The sequence below is a fragment of the Oncorhynchus nerka genome, linkage group LG5 (genome assembly GCF_034236695.1).
Source record: "Oncorhynchus nerka isolate Pitt River linkage group LG5, Oner_Uvic_2.0, whole genome shotgun sequence".
In the NCBI taxonomy this organism is placed as follows: domain Eukaryota; kingdom Metazoa; phylum Chordata; class Actinopteri; order Salmoniformes; family Salmonidae; genus Oncorhynchus; species Oncorhynchus nerka.
In genome coordinates, this window is record NC_088400.1 from 36,747,325 (window position 1) to 36,767,491 (window position 20,167).

General features: G+C 42.0%; 2 protein-coding genes across 5 annotated transcripts in view; both read left to right on the forward strand.

Moving 5' to 3' along the window:
• The first annotated feature begins 3,101 nt into the window (after nt 1-3,101).
• LOC115129420 (glycerophosphoinositol inositolphosphodiesterase GDPD2-like) lies at nt 3,102-16,821 on the forward strand. Of its 3 annotated transcripts, none has more exons than XM_029659744.2 (15): nt 3,102-3,785; nt 6,154-6,446; nt 8,881-8,984; nt 9,122-9,215; nt 9,301-9,360; nt 9,549-9,647; nt 9,836-9,929; nt 10,161-10,306; nt 10,755-10,837; nt 11,007-11,166; nt 11,767-11,970; nt 12,066-12,214; nt 12,750-12,897; nt 14,594-14,676; nt 16,644-16,821. In XM_029659744.2, exons 2-15 carry the CDS (start codon nt 6,360-6,362, stop codon nt 16,708-16,710), a joined length of 1,578 nt encoding a protein of 525 aa, XP_029515604.1. In that variant the 5' UTR covers nt 3,102-3,785; nt 6,154-6,359; the 3' UTR covers nt 16,711-16,821. The 3 variants fall into 3 exon arrangements, with proteins under 3 accessions (XP_029515604.1, XP_064874678.1, XP_029515602.1); XM_065018606.1 differs by having other exon boundaries at nt 3,103-3,785; nt 16,641-16,821; XM_029659742.2 differs by having other exon boundaries at nt 3,103-3,688; nt 16,641-16,821.
• A 573-nt stretch (nt 16,822-17,394) lies between these two features.
• The window catches only part of LOC115129419 (disks large homolog 3), a 178,622-nt gene continuing 175,849 nt past the window's right edge, over nt 17,395-20,167 (forward strand). For both annotated transcript variants that reach the window (XM_065018609.1, XM_065018610.1), the window contains exon 1: nt 17,395-19,228. In XM_065018609.1, the coding sequence (XP_064874681.1) occupies nt 19,213-19,228 (16 nt within the window). In that variant the 5' untranslated portion in view covers nt 17,395-19,212. The remainder of the gene's footprint in view (nt 19,229-20,167) is intronic.

Genomic DNA, 20,167 nt, shown 5'->3' on the forward strand with positions numbered 1-20,167 from the left:
TTTTTGGGGAAATGGGAGGGTCACTTGTTTTTATTCAAGTGTGTTCAGGTCAGGTTAAATGTATTTTGTTGAAAGGAGGGCCATCCGTTTTCATTTCAGAGAGGTCCGATTTTCTCCATGTAACCCTTATGATAACCAGGTAGGCAAGTTGAGAACAAGTTCTCATTTACAATTGCGACCTGGCCAAGATAAAGCAAAGCAGTTCGACACATACAACGACAGAGTTACACATGGAGTAAAACAAACATACAGTCAATAATACAGTATAAACAAGTCTATATACGATGTGAGCAAATGAGGTGAGATGAGGTAAAGGCAAAAAAAGGCCATGGTGGCAAAGTAAATACAATATAGCAAGTAAAACACTGGAATGGTAGATTTGCAATGGAAGAATGTGCAAAGTAGAAATAAAAATGGGTTGCAAAGGAGCAAAATAAATAAATTAAATACAGTAGGGAAAGAGGTAGTTGTTTGGGCTAAATTATAGGTGGGCTATGTGCAGTAATCTGTGAGCTGCTCTGACAGTTGGTGCTTAAAGCTAGTGAGGGAGATAAGTGTTTCCAGTTTCAGAGATTTTTGTAGTTAGTTCCAGTCATTGGCAGCAGAGAACTGGAAGGAGAGGCGGCCAAAGAAAGAATTGGTTTTGGGGGTGACTAGAGAGATATACCTGCTGGAGCGTGTGCTACAGGTGGGAGATGCTATGGTGACCAGCGAGCTGAGGTAAGGGGGGACTTTACCTAGCAGGGTCTTGTAGAGGACATGGATCCAGTGGGGTTGGCGACGAGTATGAAGCGAGGGCCAGCCAACGAGAGCGTACAGGTCGCAATGGTGGGTAGTATATGGGGCTTTGGTGACAAAACGGATTGCACTGTGATAGACTGCATCCAATTTGTTGAGTAGGGTATTGGAAGCTATTTTGTAAATTACATCGCCAAAGTCTAGGATTGGTAGGATGGTCAGTTTTACTTTAAAAAAAAGTAGGGGTGTGGATCAGAAAATGAGTCAGTATCTGGTGTGATTACCATTTGGCTCATGTTTGTAGAACAGGGAGAGTAAGGGAAGACACCTGTATAAGATCCAGGAAAGTTGACGGCGGGCGGTGGGGAGGTCCTCAGGCCGAGAAAGAAGGGAGGAAATTGTAGACACAAGGCTGAGACACACAAGGCTGAGACTGGGACACACAAGGCTGAGACTGGGACACACAAGGCTGAGACTGGGACACACAAGGCTGAGGCTGGGACACACAAGGCTAAATAGTACATTGAAAGTGGTGGGGAAACATCTGACTGGTAGGTGTGATCATTGTCAGGAGGTGATGGAGACAGTGGAACATGTATTTCAGTGCCAGAAATATGTGAGAGAAAGGGAGCAATTGTTATTAGATTGAGTAATGCAGTTGAAGAGCCAGGATTAAATAAACTGCTGGAGAAATCTTCAGGGGATGTAGTATTTATTTATGTAGTTTCCTTAGAGAGACAAAATTATTGGGAAGGATTTAGTGTCACGTTCTTTCAAAATCGAACCCAGAAGCAGACCAGGACAAGGAGAGTAGGAAGAAGGTGAGTATTTAAGTGAATGTGAATGGGTAGATATATCCAGGTGGCGTAGCGGGCAGCGGTGGTGAGTTGATGGGAGTAAATAGGTGGATCCAATGGGGTAGCGGAATCCTCCGACGACCAGGTGGGAATGGGGTAAATGATCCGGGTGAGTAACTGAAGACAGAACAAACGGAGGTAAGTTTAAGGCAAGCAATACGTAAAAAACAACAAAACAAATTCTATCCAACTTGAGGCTGATACTCTGGCACAACATACTGTTCATGGCTAACGATCCGGCAGGGAATGGATGTCAGGTCCGGGCTTATGAAGAGGAGAGATGATGATCAGGACCAGGTGTGCAGATAGCTGATGGGATACAGGTGCGGGTAATCAGAACTCCCAACTGGCTACATTGCCCGGCAACCAGACAGGGTGCGTTCCAGGACGCCGGAAAAAACACTCCAGGACAGAACACAGGCAAAAAACAGACTCAGGAAACGGGATTCGTGACATTTAGACCTTCCCTGTCTCTGGTCCACACTCGAGTCCAGTTGGTGACGGTAATGCACCTTAAAGTTGGTTGCCAACCGCCATATAAAATCCACAGAAGTAGAAGAAGAATTGTTGCCTCGACACCTCCATCGCATAGAGTTGATCAGGCTGTTGATTGTGGCCTGTGGAATGTTGTCCCACTCCTCTTCGTTGGATGTGCGAAGTTGGCGGGAACTGGAACAAGCTGTCATACACATCGATCCAGAGCATCCCAAACTTGCTCAATTGGTGACATGTCTGGTGATTATGCAGGCCATGGAAGAACTGGGACATTTTCAGCTTCCAGGAACTGTGTGCAGATCCTTGCGACATCGGGCCATTCATTATCATGCTGAAACATGAGGTGATGGCGGCGGATGAATGGCATGACAATGGACCTCAGGATCTCGTCACGGTATCTCTGTGCATTGAAATTGCCATAGATAAAATGCAATTGTGTTCGTTGTCCATAGCTTATGCCTGCCACCATAGGGGCAATCTGTACGCAACGTTGACATCAGCAAACCGTTTGCCCACACAACGCCATACACACTGTCTGCCATCTGCACAGTACAGTTGAAACAGGGATTTGTCCATGAAGAGGACACTTCTCCAGCGTGCCAGTGGACATCGAATGTGAGCATTTGCCCACTGAAGTCGGTTACGATGCCGAACTGCAGTAAAGTCAAGATCCCGGTGAGGACAAGCACGCAGATGAGCTTCCCTGAGACTGTTTCTGACAGTTTGTGGAGAAATTATTTGGTTATGCAAGCAAACAGTTTCATGTTGGAGGAGAGAGAAACAAAGAGTAAGAAAGGGAGATTTAGAGATAAAGAGGGAATATCTGTGAGTATGCCACGAGCAGCACCGCATGTCATTGACTTTACCGTCGGACACCAGATTTCTATAACATATGTGGTTAGGGAGTGAACGCTATTTAAATAAAGGTGAAATAAAAAAATAAAAAGGCACAGTATCAGTGACCAACAGATGCATATCTGTATTACCAGTCATGTGAAATCCATAGATACATTTTTTTATAATAATACCATTTTTAAAAATACATAGATTAGGGCCTAATGAATATATTTAAATTGGCTGATTTCCTTATTTGAACTGTATAGTTTCAGTATAGTTTTTGTTTTTCTAACGGGTTCATTCATTATTTTATTTCAGTTTATTGAATTGTTTTTTAAATGATATCGTTTTAGATTTAGTTTCACTTTTAGTTTACTGTAATAACTGACTCAAGTATGCTTGGTTTCCTCAGAGTTCATTGAAATGCAGTAGTACAGCTGTAGACATCCTCAGACAGAAGCCCTGGTTTTCTGACACTCAAATGATGTAGTTAATAGCATATATTTAGTACATTGATGAGGTGCTTGAAAAACGTCCCTGCCTCTACCCCTACACACGTTCATTCTAATTTGACAGACCTGACAATGCTTTCTCTGCAGTTGTAGGCCACCTGCGTTTGAGTGCCTCCCTCCAAATAGGCATACCCCTCCCCCTTGCTACTTTAGGAACTTGCACCCATTCATTCTGATTCATTAACATTCCTGCCACAGATTTCCACAAAGAACCGGAGTGGACGGCAGAACAAAAGGCACAGAAAAGAGGTAATGAAATATAGTGGACTGGACTAGAACAAGTTGATGAACAGAACATCACCGGCAGTTACGGTGTTGCAAGAGAGACACACACTATGATCTAAAGGTATGGTGCATCTCATGCCTCCAGCTTTTACTAGCCTACTGCATTGGAATGTGTTGTCAAATGAACTCAAATTGACCAATAGATCTACCTATTTCAACTAAATGTTGAATTAAACACATTCAGTCTGTATCAGTATTGAACTGAGGTGGTTATCTTTTGTTTTTAAACTTTGGTAAATTGAGGAGAACATGTGAAATGTGCTGTGTGGACTGTGGTTATGATGCAGTAGGTCACATTCTAACTAGCACATCAAAAAAACTTCTGAATCACATTACTCATTGCAGGGTTCATCACAGAAATAGTTCAATAGTAGGCTGTGATTTCTGTCACTTACTTTTGTATGGCATTTTATTACCGTTTTTATGTCATCATGAGTGGGTTTAATTTAGTATTTTATTAAGCATTCCAAATGTTAAAATCCAGGACAGTCTAGGCACATTTAATTTGATTTCAAGTGCTCATATTTAAAAGGGCAACAATCAGGTTTAGATCCATGATTCAATTGCAACAGTCTTTGTAGACAGGTAGTTGATAAAACATGTTGGAATCTTGGCTCAAATAAAATAATCTTCCCCTTATCTGTTCTGATCAGTAAGCTTCCCTTATTTCCGTGTCGGCTAGTTTACCATGCCTACCTGTGCATGGAACGAAGAATGCTTACTATGTAACTGCCAAGTCGTAGTGCTTTGATGTGTGGCAAGGAGTACAGCATGCTTTCTCACACTGGTAACACTGCTGACAACATAACTTTAATATTGTTAGGAGTAAATGTAAATGAGATGTTTCGTCTAACAAATATGGATATTGTTTTAGGACCACACACGTTTAAAGGAATATTTTTGATGCTGTTGCCATCTTTCTGTTCATTATCGGAGGTTTTGTATTCTCTGTTTTTATGTATTCTTATTGTAATGGGGTAATTTAACATCACTGAAGTTCGCATTTAGTTTAGACTGATCAACACAATGTTTAGCATATTCAGATTTTCTCTAATAAACCTAACGTGTTCTATTTGTAACACTCAAGGGCTGTGTTTCGACAGGCAGACAAATTCAGATCTTTTTTTCCACTAATTGGTCTTTTGACCAATCACATCAGATCTTTTTCAGAGCTGATCTGATTGTTCAAAATACCAATTAGTGAAAAAAGATCCGAATTGGACGGCCGGTGTAAACACAGTTAAGGTGTGAGTTGATGGTCACTCGACTTGAAGCAGAATGTTATGGATTATTCTCATATCTGTTGATAGTGATTGATGCCAGACTGGGTGTACAAGGACACACGGATTATTCGCTGTTGTGTTGTATTGATGACATTCTGTGAACACTGTGATTCTGTAGCAGCTGACAAAGTCTCTTTTTCAAGAGAGCCCTGGGCAAGAGGTGGTGGATTTAAGGGAGTTCCCCGCACCATCCTGAAATTCAATTCTGTACATACATTTTTAGTCTCTTCAGTTGTAACCTAGTCATCTTACATTTCACAATGGCAAGGCATCTGGTTTCATGCGGTAAAATCTATTCAGATTTCTTCGAGTTTCACTTATTGCCGACCTGCTCAGACATGCCCCTGTGTGATCAGAAGGTTCACATGAGCCTGACCGGAGGGCTTTCCGTAGCACAGAATAACTTCACACTGCATGTGCCCCTCTCTTTAAATGCTAACTTCATGGATTAACAGCTCATGCTTTCAATATTTTTTGATCAATAGATGGTCTAATGTCAATTTGCTTTACAATGTTGTAGAACGATTTAGAAATTCACTGACTCAGGTAGAATAGCTACTGTAATAGAGTCTGTAACTTGAAATGTGTATTTCACCATTTTGTTGTTCTTTAGGAACTGGGCACCCTGCCCTAGTTTCTTATCAACACCCCAGTAAAGAGAATAACAGCATGGATCTGCCTCAGCCTGTTCAACCATCTTTTAACCCTCTTTACAAAGTAACATTTTAATATTGTGAAGCTATATGTCTTGGTTTGGTAAAACCAGGATGCCAGTACCCCATACTAAACCTCTGGTTGAAGTCTCCCCACTGCAACCCCCTAGTGACAATGAACCCCCTCCTCCTCCTTCCTCTCCATCCCTGCTCCCACCCTGTGTATGGATGTGCCTGTCACTGTCAGTTCTCCCGTATTGTATTGGAACGGAGGGTCTTATGGCGCGACTTCACTCTGAGGCCTGTTACAGAACCCCACAGGGTCGGCCATTGTCAGCTCTGTCAGCAGCCAGCCAGGCCGGCCCCCAACATAGAAGCTCTATTCAGGGATGTATTGAACAGGGATGGCCCTAATACTCACAGATATTCCCTCTTTATCCCTCACTCTCCCGTCCTTACTCTTTTCGTCTCTCTCTCCTCCTACACTGTGTAGGTTTAGAGTGGTGAGTCAGCCCTCAGCAGAGTGGAACCCCTCTCCTCACATACAGAGCACAGAGCTGCCAGACAAGGTGTTCTCCGGGAGTGTTGCCCACCCCCCACACACCCCACCGCTCTATCCAAACCCTCTAGGACAGACAGGATCCCCACTCCTCTGGACAGGACCTCATTTTTGTTTACTGTGAATGAAGAGATAAGGTGATGATGTCAGAGGACAGCTGTTGCCGAATATGCTGCAGGGGGGTGTATAGCTGCTACTGGAGGCACCCCAGTGAGAGGAATCGAAAAGTGAGTACTGTATGCCTAGAATTGTATTGTGTGTAGAATATACTGTAACTACAGGACATTCATTAAGACAATTATGATTTTTGGCACCAACTTCTCACTATCCTCACCTTTTGGTTTATGTACATTTGACATTTGAATAATTTAGCAGATACTCTTATCCAGAGCGACCTATAATCAGTGTATTACTATGCACTGTAATTCCATGTAGCTCAAATGTTGTTTTAGTGACTTCTCTCAGGTCAGAGCTACAGTTGGTCTACAAGGAAATGTTGTTTTAGTGACTTCTCTCAGGTCAGAGCTACAGTTGGTCTACCAGGAAATGTTGTTTTAGTGACTTCTCTCAGGTCAGAGCTACAGTTGGTCTACCAGGAAAGGTTGTTTTAGTGACTTCTCTCAGGTCAGAGCTACAGTTGGTCTACCAGGAAATGTTGTTTTAGTGACTTCTCTCAGGTCAGAGCTACAGTTGGTCTACCAGGAAATGTTGTTTTAGTGACTTCTCTCAGGTCAGAGCTACAGTTGGTCTACAAGGAAATATTGTTTTAGTGACTTCTCTCAGGTCAGAGCTACAGTTGGTCTACCAGGAAAGGTTGTTTTAGTGACTTCTCTCAGGTCAGAGCTACAGTTGGTCTACAAGGAAATGTTGTTTTAGTGACTTCTCTCAGGTCAGAGCTACAGTTGGTCTACAAGGAAATGTTGTTTTAGTGACTTCTCTCAGGTCAGAGCTACAGTTGGTCTACAAGGAAATGTTGTTTTAGTGACTTCTCTCAGGTCAGAGCTACAGTTGGTCTACCAGGAAAGGTTGTTTTAGTGACTTCTCTCAGGTCAGAGCTACAGTTGGTCTACAAGGAAATGTTCACACTGCTTTGATATGTGTTGCAATAAAAATCATCATCGTCACCCAGCAGTCACTGAGACACTGCCAAGGGAATTCAGCTTAGAATTCGCTTGCTCCTTCTCTGCAGTTCAATTTCTTGTACCTGCATTACCATGATTATAATGGATTAACATTCCATTGGGCAGCATTCAGTGGAAGCGTGAGGATTTTTCCCCTTTTATAAACTCATTGTGGTTGTATAATCGGAAGCCTTTATTCCAGTGAGGCCAGTGAGATGTGGATGGATGTTATTGGAGAGGCATCCATTCATTCAGACCTGTTGTGTAAATAAGGGCAGGATAATTGGGAGGGAGATTGCGATGCAGAGTAGAGCATGTGCATGTGTGCCAGGACTACTTTCTGAACGGAATAAACAAGCTCCTACAGGCTGGGTAAAAGCTTATCTGGGATAGATCAAGTGCTGAAATAAAAGTACCCAAATGTCATACTGGAATAAAAGTAAAGATACTTTAATAGAAAATGACTTGAGAGAAAGTTGGCGTTACCCAGTAAAATACTACTTGAGTAAAAGTCTAAAAGTAAATGTAATTGCTAAAGTATACTTAAGTATCAAAAGTAAAAGTATAAATCATTTCACATTCCTTATATTAAGCAAACCAGACAGCACCATTTACTTTTTCTTTTAAAATGTCCGGATATCTCGGGGCACATTCCAACACTCAGTTATCATTTAAAAACAAAGCATTTGTGTTTATTGAGTCCGACACATCAGAGGCAATAGGGATGACCGGGAATGTTCTCTTGATAAGTGCCTGAAGTGGACCATTTTCCAGTCAAAATGTAATAAGTACTTTTGGGTGTCAGGGAAAATGTATGGAGTAAAATGTACATAATTTTCTTTAGGAATGTAATGAATTAAAAGTAAAAGTTGGCAAAAATATAAATAATAAACTACAGATACCCCCCCAAAATGACTCATTCTTTAAAGTATTTTTACTTAAGTACTTTACACCACTGGACAGAAGTGGGGGGGTTGTTTGGACACAATTAAGGGTGGGTGGATGCTGTTGTTTTTGATTCCTTTTATGGATGAATGGAGTAGCAGGCGAAACCAAACATGAAGAGGCATTGGAGAGGCTCCAACAGCCCTGAGGGAGCTAACCGCTGAGCCCTTCAGATGCACATGCACACGCACACGCACACACACACACACACACACACACACACACACACATACACACACACACACTTACATGCACACAAACACACACTTACATGCACACACACACACACTCACACACACTCACATGCACACAAACACACACACCAATGCACATGCACACACAACACACTTGTTGATCAGAAGTACAATAACACTCAGAAAATATGTATTTGTAAAACAAAGCTAGGGGTTATATGTACACGATTATTTTAATCATTTTCAAATGAACCCCGGAGACCATTTGCATACTTTTTATTTCATTCTGGAAGTTAAATGTCTTCCTGACAAAGAAGTTTAGTAATGAGATCTTCCAATGTCAGTAGAAATGAGAACAGGTTTAGGGCCCCAGGAGTAATTGTTGACTCTCCTTGCTACAGTGCTCCTGCTGCAGGTTGTCAGTCCTTACCGCTGTGTCCCTCCTCACTCTGTTCTGGATGTACGTCTGTCTGATGGCCTTCAATGACCGAGAGGATGTGAACTGGTGAGCTTGGTCATACACTCTGTGTGTGCATGTGTGCACATACAGCTGCAGACACAAACGCAAACAAACACACACACGCACACACTGACAGCGATGGACTCAAACCCTGTGATCTGCCCTCAATTGTCCCGTACCAGGAAGGCCTTTTCCATTCTGAAACTGTGGGTGAACTGGTTCATGGTGCTAATCATCATCTCTGCTGTATTGACCATCTACTGCACCCTATTACTGGTGAGAGACACAATTCACACACCTGTCAATGTATTTACGGTATGTCGTTGACATCAGCTGAGTTGTAATGACTGTACAATTGCAGGTCTTTGCGCTGTTCCAACTTGCCTTGAAAGAGCCTTTGGACTTACACTGTCTGCACAAGGTATTAGGAACATTCTTTGTTTCCGAGAATGTTTCCCTTTACATGTTATTTAAGAAGTGCACAGCTATAGTGGCATAACATGAATGGCAATAGCATGGCTGATTAACAATAGTAAGTCACTTCAGGTGTAGCTTAAGTATTGACATGTGTTGACTGCATTATATTGTGTTGTGGTTTGCTCTGCCCAGTTGTTCCTGTTTTTAGGTGTGGTCTTCATTACCCTGGGCATTGCTGGAATAAGTCTACAGTGGAAAGAAGAGTGGCACACTGTTCTTCTGTCACTGCAGGTATAGTAGGGCCAGTGTACAGCACCATGGAACTGTGTGTGTGTGTGTGTGTGTGTGTGTGTGTGTGTGAATGTTCGAGCTAGAGTGAGGTGTGGAGTAAGCCTGTCTGTTTAGGGTCAGTGCTTTGCCAGCAGTATGCAGCTCCCTGCTGTGTGTAATACACTGTATGTAACGTTGATCTCCCTCAGGCCACGGCGCCATTCCTACAGATGGGAGGGGTTGGAGCCCTGACCCTGGTCAGCTGGCTGGTGTTCCAGGGCTTCCATAGATCCCGCAGAGTAGGTCAGTGCTGAACTTGTCCAATGAAAATACCAAAATACTCACCGTGACATCAATAATATAAGACGTACAGTACACACCTATAGATATGAATTCAATATTGATAGAATATAATTGAATTCTGTGAACCCTGGAACAATTTCAAATCCGTTGACTATCTTCTTTCCTTGCCTTTTTGCATTCACAACAATAGTTAAAGTATGACTGATTTGTTCGTTAACCTGTGTCTGTCAGCCTCTAAGATCCTCATCATGGTAGTGTTTGCTGGCGTGTCAGTGGCAATGTTCCTCAGCCCACTCCTCATCCAATCCCCTTGTCTGGTGGACGAGAAACAGCTGCCCCCTAAACCTGCCCTCTTTGGTCATCGCGGAGCACCAATGGTGAGGAAGTGCCCACTTAATTTATCATACTGTGGTTCTATGGTCTCAATATTAAAGTGCTAAGCTGGGAAATGCTAAGCACCTAAAGGTGATTGGATACCGTAGTCATACAGTGGATACGACTTGATTACAGAGCTAGAAGACCATCATCCAAAAATGGCTTATGTGTTACACTTTTACTGTTGACATAAATTCCATAATCATCCCTTATGATTCAGTATATATATGAACCAGAGGGCTGAAGCTTGAATTGCTGTCCAGTCATGTGATGGCACCACAAGGCATGTGGCTCTGCCCCCATTACGTTGCTCCAGTCCTCTCCACTATTGCCACCGTAGGCCCACTCAGCTCAGCTGTGACATATGCAGCATGGCTCAGTGTTCACACAGAGTCAGGGTAGTCACCGGAGTGTTTCTCACCCATCTGTCCTCTCTCTCTGTGTTTTCAGCTGGCCCCAGAGAACACCATGATGTCGTTCAGGAGGAGTGTGGGGTGCAACGTGACCGCCTTTGAGACGGACGTGCAGCTCAGGTACCCGGGGGACTAGGGCGGCTTCCTGTACATAGACGTGGCAGAGACGGATCAAAAGTGCACTGCTGTTTCAAATTGTTTTCAGTTTAATAATAAGGATGCATGGGATTTATATAGCGCTTTTCAAAGACCCAAAGAGGCAGTTTATTGACGTTTCTTTCTCCTCCAGTAAGGACAGAGTTCCTTACCTGATGCACGACAACGGCAACCATTTCCTGAGGAGGACTACGGATGTTCTACAGAAGTTCCCTGGGAACGACTTGAACCACAGCACAAACCTCACCTGGGAGGAGCTGCAGGAATTAAACACTGGTGATTGGTTCCTGAAGGTAAGGGTGATATCCAATTTCATCAGCCTCCCTTGTATTTTGTAGTGGGGCGGCAGGTAGCCTTGAGGTCAAAGCGTTGGGCCAGTAACCGAGAGATCGCTGGTTTGAATACCGGAGCCTACAGGATGAGAAATGTGCCCCTGAGCAAGGCAGATACACTAATTGCTCCAGGGATGCTGTACAATGGTGACCCTGGCTGTGACCCCAATCGCTGCAGATGTCTCAAAGGGGAGTTGGGATATTAAAAAAACATGTTTCCATTACACAGTATAAGCACCCCCCAAATTATTATTAGTTGGAAATCATTTCCGCTTAGTTGAACTATACCAACTCATTGACTAGGGGCGTCAGGTAGCCTAGTGTTTAGAGCATTGGGCGAGTGAGTAACCGAAAGGTTGCTCGATCGAATCCCCGAGCTGACGAGGTAAAAATCTGTTGTTCTGCCCCTGAACAAGGCAGTTAACCCACTGTTCCTAGGCCATCATTGTAAATAAGAATTTGTTCTTAACAGACTTGCCTAGTTAAATAAAGGTTAAATAAAGGTTAAATAAAAAAATAATTGACATAATGACATATGTACTATGGATATCTCACTTTCAGACAGATCCATTCCGTTCAGTGTCCCAGCTCTCAGAACAGGAGAAGAAGACAGCTGGGAACCAGAGTGTTCCCTCCCTTCTGCAGCTGCTTCACCTGGCCAAGACTCATAACACCTCTGTCATCTTTGACTTGAAGAATGACAACAACAATGACACCAATGACACTGTGAAAACCATCCTCAACTCCGGCATCCCCCACGACAAGGTTAGGGGAATGTCTGTCAGTGTCACTACTTCACCAGTTCTGTGTAGTTCTACTCTTATTACAGTTGTTTGACAGTGTGTTTCTCCTCTCTCTAGATCCTCTGGCTTCCCCCCACACACAGGGAGGATGTGAAGAAGGTTGCACCAGGGTTCAAGCAGGTTTACAACAATGTGCTTGATATGAACCATGATGAAGCAGATCATCTGAATGTCAAGTACAGTGCGTTGAGCTTCGCCGAGATCGGGTCAGTAGCCTACCTCAAAGCGCCCACGCTTTTCTCAGAGCTGTGGCCAAATAGACCTTCATTCCAAAACCACATTCTACCTGTCTGCTGACAGCTGCAGGTGTACTGGTTTCATAATTACAAGTGTTTATGTTGGCGTGCTGAGACAAGGAAATGGCACTATCTTAGACTGAGATACACACAATGCCTCAGGGGGGAATGAGATTCAAATCATGTTTTCGCACAGGTGGATTTCGAATGGCTGAGAGCCCAGTAGTGAAAGTTCCTCATGGGATGATTAGTTTCTGTTGATTTAGTGAAATTAATGGGAAAGTGTTGTCTGAACAAGCATGATGTTTCCTTTAATGGTATGACATCTTACAGTATGATTAACCACTCCTGTCTGTAGTCTTTAACAGGTGTCATGTTTGCTGAAGTAACTCTGTCTAAGCTGAACTCCTACTACTGATTATATGTTGCTGATCTGAGCCAGCTCTTTCACCTAATCTTTTCATTCGCTACTGAATTTGTGTTTGTGTGTGTTTGTGTGAGTCAGGGAGCTTCGGAAAAGGAACGTTTCGGTGAACCTGTGGGTGGTGAATGAACCATGGCTCTTCTCTTTAATGTGGTGCTCGGGGGCCAGCTCTGTGACCACCAACGCCTGCTCTGTCCTACAGGACAAGAACCAGCCTGACTGGACAATGGTGAGGGACCAACATCAAACCCCATCTTCTTCACTCTCCCATAGTCACTCCCTCTTCAAAGGTCAAACAGATCACCCCACCCAGACATTGTAATTCTCACAAAGTCAACGTTGCTTTTAAACATTAGTTAACATATACAGTTGAAGTCGGAAGTTTACATACACTTAGGTTGGTCAGAAGTTTACATGCACTACTTTGTGCATCACACAAGTAATTTTTCAAACAATTGTTTACAGACAGATTATTTCACTTATAATTCACTGTATCACAATTCCAGTGGGTCAGAGGTTTATATACACTAAGTTGACTGTGCCTTTAAATAGCTTGGAAAATTCCAGAAAATGATGTCATGGCTTCTGATAGGCTAATTGGCATCATTTGAGTCAATTGGAGGTGTACCTGTAGATGTATTTCAAGGCCTACCTTCCAACTCACTGCCTCTTTGCTTGATATTATGGGAAAATCAAAAGAAATCAGCCAAGACTTCAGAAAAAAAATTGTAGACCTCCACAAATCTGGTTCATCCTTGGGAGTAATTTCCAAACGCCTGAAGGTACCACGTTCATCTGTACAAACAATAGTACGCAAGTATAAACACCATGGGACCACGCAGCTGTCATACCGCTCAGGGAGGAGATGCGTTCTGTGTCCTAGAGATGAATGTACTTTGGTGCAAAAAGTGCAAATCAATCCCAGAACAACAGCAAAGGACCTTGTGAAGATGCTGGATGAAACAGGTACAAAAGTATCTACGTATATCCATAGTAAAACGTGTCCTATATTGACATAACCTGAAAGGCCGCTCAGCTAGGATGAAGCCACTGCTCCAAAACCACCATTAAAAAAGTCAGACTACGTTTGAAACTGCACATGGGGACAAAGATCGTACTTTTTGGAGGAATGTCCTCTGGTCTGATGAAACAAAAATAGAACTGTTTGGCCGTAATGACCATCGTTATGTTTGGAGAAAAAAGGGGGAGGCTTGCAAGTTGAAGAACACCATCGCAACTCTGAAGCACGGGGGTGGCAGCATCATGTTGTGGGGGTGCTTTGCTGCAGGAGGGACTGGTGCACTTCACAAAATAGATGGCGACATGAGGAAGGAAATTATGTGGATATATTGAAGCAACATCTCAAGACATCAGTCTAAAGCTTGGTCGCAAATGGGTCTTCCAAATGGACAATGACCCCAAGCATACTTCCAAAGTTGTGGCAAAATGGCTTAAGGACAACTAAGTCAAGGTATTGGAGTGGCCATCACAAAGCCCTGACCTCAATCCTATAGAAAATGTGTGGGCAGAACTGAAAAACCGTGTGCGAGCAAGGAGGCCTACAAACCTGATTCAGGTACATCAACTCTGTCAGGAGGATTGGCCAAAATTCACCCAACTTATTGTGGGAAGCTTGTGGAAGGCTTCCCGAAACGCTTGACCCAAGTTAAACAATTTAAAGGTAATGCTACCAAATACTAATTGAGTGTATGTAAACTTCTGACCCACTGGGAATGTGATGAAATAAATAAAAGCTGAAATGTATATGTAAAATTCTGACTTCAACTGTGTCATGATATCCATGTGTAGAATTGAACTTGACATTTTCTTACATGTTTTTCATCTTGCGCGCCATCTATGGGTCGTATAAATGTACCTACTCGGTTTGCTGGTACGTATTTTATGTGTGTCTGTGTGTGTTTCAGGGACGTGATACATACAGATATATATGGATCACATTGGACCTGGGGTCATTGCTCATAATGTTCGCATTCTTCATCTTAAAGAGGTGAGTAGCACACTAGTATTGCTTGTAAAAGACAATGGAAACAGTCTAGAATTTTAGGACTTGATTTGTTCCCTTTAGTTTTCTGCTTTGAAAAAGGTGCTGTCTCAGTCATGCTAAAGATGGGTTTTGCTAGTATACATTGATAATCAATATAATCAATATGAAAAAATTCAAATTGATTTCCCTTTTTAGCAAAGTTTACAGTAATTCTGTACGGTACTAATTACTAAGATAATTGCTATCTGCAATGCCTTCAGAAAGTATTCATACCCCTTGATTTATTCCACATTTTGTTGTGTTACAGCCTGAATTTGATTAAATATATTTTTTTTTATCACCCATCTACACACAATAACCCATAATGACAAAACATGTTTTTTTTTGTTTGCGCATTTATAGAAACTGAAATACAGAATTATCTAATATACATAAGTATTTATACCCCTGAGTCAATACTTTGTAGAAGAACCTTTGGCAGCGATTACAGCTGTGAGTCTTTCTGGGTCTCTAAGAGCTTTCCACACCTGGATTGTGCAACATTTGTCCATTATTCCTTTCGAAATTCTTCAAGCTCTTTTAAATTGGATGTTGATCATTGCTAGACAACAATTTTCAGGTCTTACCAGTAGATTTAAGTCAAAACTTTAATTCGGGCCACTCAGGAGAATTCACTTTGTTCTTGGTAAGCAACTCCAGTGTAGATGTGTCCTTGTGTTTTAGGTTATTGTTATACTGAATGGTGAATTAATCTCCCAGTGTCGGGTGTAAAGCAGACTGAACCAGGTTTTCCTGAAGGATTTTTCCTGTACTTAGCTCCATTCGGTTTATTTTTTATCCTGAAACTCCTCAGTACTTAAAGATTACAAGCATACCCATAACATGATGCAGCCACCACTATGCTTGAAAATATGAAGAGTGGTAATCAGTAATATGTTGTATTGGATTTGCCCCAAACATGACACTTTGTACTCAGGACAAAAAGTAAATTGCTTTGCCACATTTTTGCAGTATTATTTGAATGCCTTGTTACAAACAGGATGCATGTTTTGGAATATTTCTTATGTACTTTTCACTCTGTCAATTAGGTTAGTATTGTGGAGTAACTACAATGTTGTTGATCCATCCTCAATTTTTCCTATCACTGTTTTTTTAAAGTCACCATTGGCCTCATGGTGAAATCCCTGAGTGGTTTCCTTCCTCTCAGGCAACTGAGTTAGGTGTAATAATTAACTTCACCATGCTCAAAGGGCTGATCAATGTCTGTTTTTAATTTATTTTTTAAAATTTCCCATCTATCAATAGGTGCCCTTCTTTGTGAGGCATTGGAAAACCTCTCTGGTCTTTGTGGTTGAATCTTTGTTTGTAATTCACTGCTTGACTGAGGGACTTTTACAATTATCTGTATGTGTAGGGTACAGAGATGAGGTTGTCATTCAAAAATAATTTTAAACACTATTATTGAACACAGATTGAGGGCATGCAACTTATTATGAAACTGGTTAAGTACATTTTTAAATGTTGAATACTTATTGACTCAAGATATTTCAGCTTGAAAGTATTAATTTGTAAAAACAAACTAACAAAAAAAAATCCACTTTGACATTATGGGGTATTGTGTGTAGGCCAGTGATTAAAATAAAATCTAAATGTAATCCATTTTAAATTCAGGCTGTAACACAACAAAATGTAAGGGGTGTGAATACATTCTAAAGGCACTGTATGTATCTTGAATGATGAATTGGACTGATAAATAAGGATTATACCATGCTCTCTTACATAATACATTTCATTCTTGTGTTGGTGTAAATAATGTAATTTGTAGTGTTTCGGTTGCATTAATGACATGCAAAGAAAATAACTGCTGTATTTGTGCTTATCTTATAAACTAGGACACAAGAGCATCATATAAAGAGACATTCTATAATGAGGAGGTGGAATAATGGTTTGTGTCTGATTCTCTCTAGAAGAAAAGAGATGCACACATGTTCTGCTTTGGAATCAAGAGAGCTATCTTCCTTCTTACCATCTGAATAGTTCAGCTTGGATCTAGAAATCCATCCCACCCCACCCTACTGTCTGAATAGTTCAGCCTGGATCCAGAAATCCATCCCACCCCACCCTACTGTCTGAATAGTTCAGCCTGGATCCAGAAATCCATCCCACCCCACCCTACTGTCTGAATGGCTCAGCCTGGAAATCCATCCCACCCCACCCTACTGTCTGAATAGTTCAGCCTGGATCCAGAAATCCACCCCACCCTACTGTCTGAATGGCTCAGCCTGGATCCAGAAATCCATCCCACCCCACCCTACTGTCCTACTGTCTGAATAGTTCAGCCTGGATCCAGAAATCCATCCCACCCCACCCTACTGTCTGAATGGCTCAGCCTGGATCCAGAAATCCATCCCACCCCACCCTACTGTCTGAATAGTTCAGCCTGGATCCAGAAATCCATCCCACCCCACCCTACTGTCTGAATAGTTCAGCCTGGATCCAGAAATCCATCCCACCCCACCCTACTGTCTGAATGGCTCAGCCTGGATCCAGAAATCCATCCCACCCCACCCTACTGTCTGAATGGCTCAGCCTGGATCCAGAAATCCATCCCACCCCACCCTACTGTCTGAATGGCTCCAGCCTGGATCCAGAAATCCATCCCCACCCTACTGTCTGACCCCTACTGTCTGAATGGCTCAGCCTGGATCCAGAAAGCCTGGATCCAGAAATCCCACCCCACCCTACTGTCTGAATGGCTCAGCCTGGATCCAGAAATCCATCCCACCCCACCCTACTGTCTGAATGGCTCAGCCTGGATCCAGAAATCCATCCCACCCCACCCTACTGTCTGAATGGCTCAGCCTGGATCCAGAAATCCATCCCACCCCACCCTACTGTCTGAATGGCTCAGCCTGGATCCAGAAATCCATCCCACCCCACCCTACTGTCTGAATAGCTCAGCCTGGATCCAGAAATCCATCCCACCCCACCCTACTGTCTGAATAGTTCAGCCTAGATCCAGAAATCCATCCCACCCCACCCTACTGTCTGAATGGCTCAGCCTTGAATCAGGAAGTAATTGGGCTAATTGAAAAGACAGTATCTATAAAAATGTGTGGATCACATGCGTAAAGTACATTTTACATTCATTATGAGCAAAGGTGAAAATACCACATGGGTTGCCACAAGGATGGCCATTCAAGAAGTCATTTAATTGTCATTTTATTTCAATATATTTTAGATGCTTTTTGTGACCATTTGTAAATAGTGTTTTCCTATAGAAAATGTTTGCGTGACACTGTATTTGTAAAAAAAAATATTTATTTGTTCACTGTGTACATTAAGTTTAAGTTTACATTAAGTCTTATTTGGAAACTACTGGTGTTGGGTTCACTGATAAATGTCAGCACTATTTCCACTGGGGCTTACATTCTGAATGAGAGATTTACAAAATGATCACAAATCATCTTATAGCCTATTTTTTTAAAATAAAATGTTATCTGGATTTGACGCCTGTCTGTGTGTGAACGCGCCCGTGTGTGTACGCGCCCGTGTGTGTACGCGCCCGTGCGTGAGTGAGTAGTTGTGTGCGTGAGAGACAGAGCGTGTGTTTCAGAAAATTACATGTCATGATTTATTTGTGTGTGAATATTTTTTTTTGAATGTGTTGGGTTCAGTTGCTGCAGATGCTGGTCCTTGGCAATATTGAAAGTCTCTTCTCCAACCATTAGATGGCAGGAGTAACCAGGTTTTTGTGCGATGGTCAAGTGTCAAACTATTGAATATTTTTGGTTGGCTATTTTAAAAAGTTGGAATTTAAAGTAATTGTTCCTAGGTGATATTGATGATAGTAATCAGGTTGGTGGTGGTGGATATGAAGACTATGATTATGATGATAATAATAATTCATAATAGTAATTCAGTTCATTTGTAAAGCACTTTTCTCACACCAAGGGGCAAAAAAAAAAAATATTTTTGAAATAATAAAAAAATATATAAAAACAATCCAGAACATAGAACACAGGCAACAAACAAAGTTATATACAGGTGTCATCAGAATGATGAAGATTATGGAAATTATGATTTTAGTCCATGAAAATGATCCCACAAAAACCTGGATGTATTTTTGAATGACAAGGAATGTGTCGGTGCTGGGCTGCCTATAGACCCACATCCCCATGGGTGGGCTACAGACTCATTCATATACAGTGATCACATGTTTAGGCGAGGGGCCGAGGCCGCGACAGTGGCGCATAAACACTTTCACTATTTCAACAGAATTCCCGGGAACTTCACATGAAAGAAATTCTTCTCGTGCCGAGTGCCCTGCTGCTGCTACGGTTAAAGTAACATTTCAGTGTAGAGCGAATTTGGGAGTGTCTGTTTTGGTGGTTGCGTTTATAACTGCGGGATAACAGTTGTTTTGGTGAAGAGTAACGGTACAACATTCAACGCCGAATTTCAACTTGTTACTTCTGGTTTGTGGGTTAGTTTTCGGCTTGCCTCGAAAAGTAGTTCTCAAAATATTTTCAACACACCATGGTCCACAAGTATGGTAAGTGCCTACATAATGTTTCTCAGGAATTTAGAGGAAAAGTTTTAAACTAAAAGTTTTTTCGAGGCAGTTTTTAGAACGTTTAGGCTTATTCGCTGTTATAGTTGTTAAAGTAATGAGACGTCGAAAATAGCAACTACAAATGTAGGTTTTCCGTGGTTTTGCCACTGTGTTGTCAACTATGAAGCATGAACAGAATGAACTAGTGCATTTTTGGAAGAAACTTGAAATCTTCTAAGCGAAAACAGGAAGTATGTTTCCATGAACTCATATATAGGCTACTGCCATGGAGCACTTTCACATTGCCAAGGGAAGTAATTCAGTTTACTCATAATAAACTTTGTGGTTGTAGTAAGGGAGGGTGGATCATCTCAATGCTGTTAATTAGGCTACCTACACCTCCCACCTGGCTTCAGCAAACAGCTGTGCACCCTCATGCAATGTAAACAGCAGGGGTACTCAAATACTATACTGAACAAAATTCAGAACGCAACGTGTAAAGTGTTGGTCCTATGTTTCATGAGCTGAAATAAAAGATCCAAGAAATGTTCCATAATGTCCAAAAATATTATTTATTTTAAAAATGTTGCATAAATTTGTTTAGTGAGCATTTCTCCATTGGCAAAAAAAATCTATCCACCTGACAGGTGTGGCATATCAAGAATCTGATTAAACAGCATGATAATGACAAAGATTCACCTTGTGGGCAATAAAAGGCCACTCTAAAATGTGCAGTTTTGTCACACCAATGACACCGATGTCTCAAGTTTTGAGGGAGATTGCAATTGGCATGCTGACTGCAGGTATGTCCGCCAGAGCTGTTGCCAGAGAATGTAATGTTAATTTCTCTACCATAAGCTGCCTCTAATGTCATTTTGGAGAATTTGGCAGTACGTTCAACCAGCCTCATAACCACAGACCACGTTTAACCACGTGAGT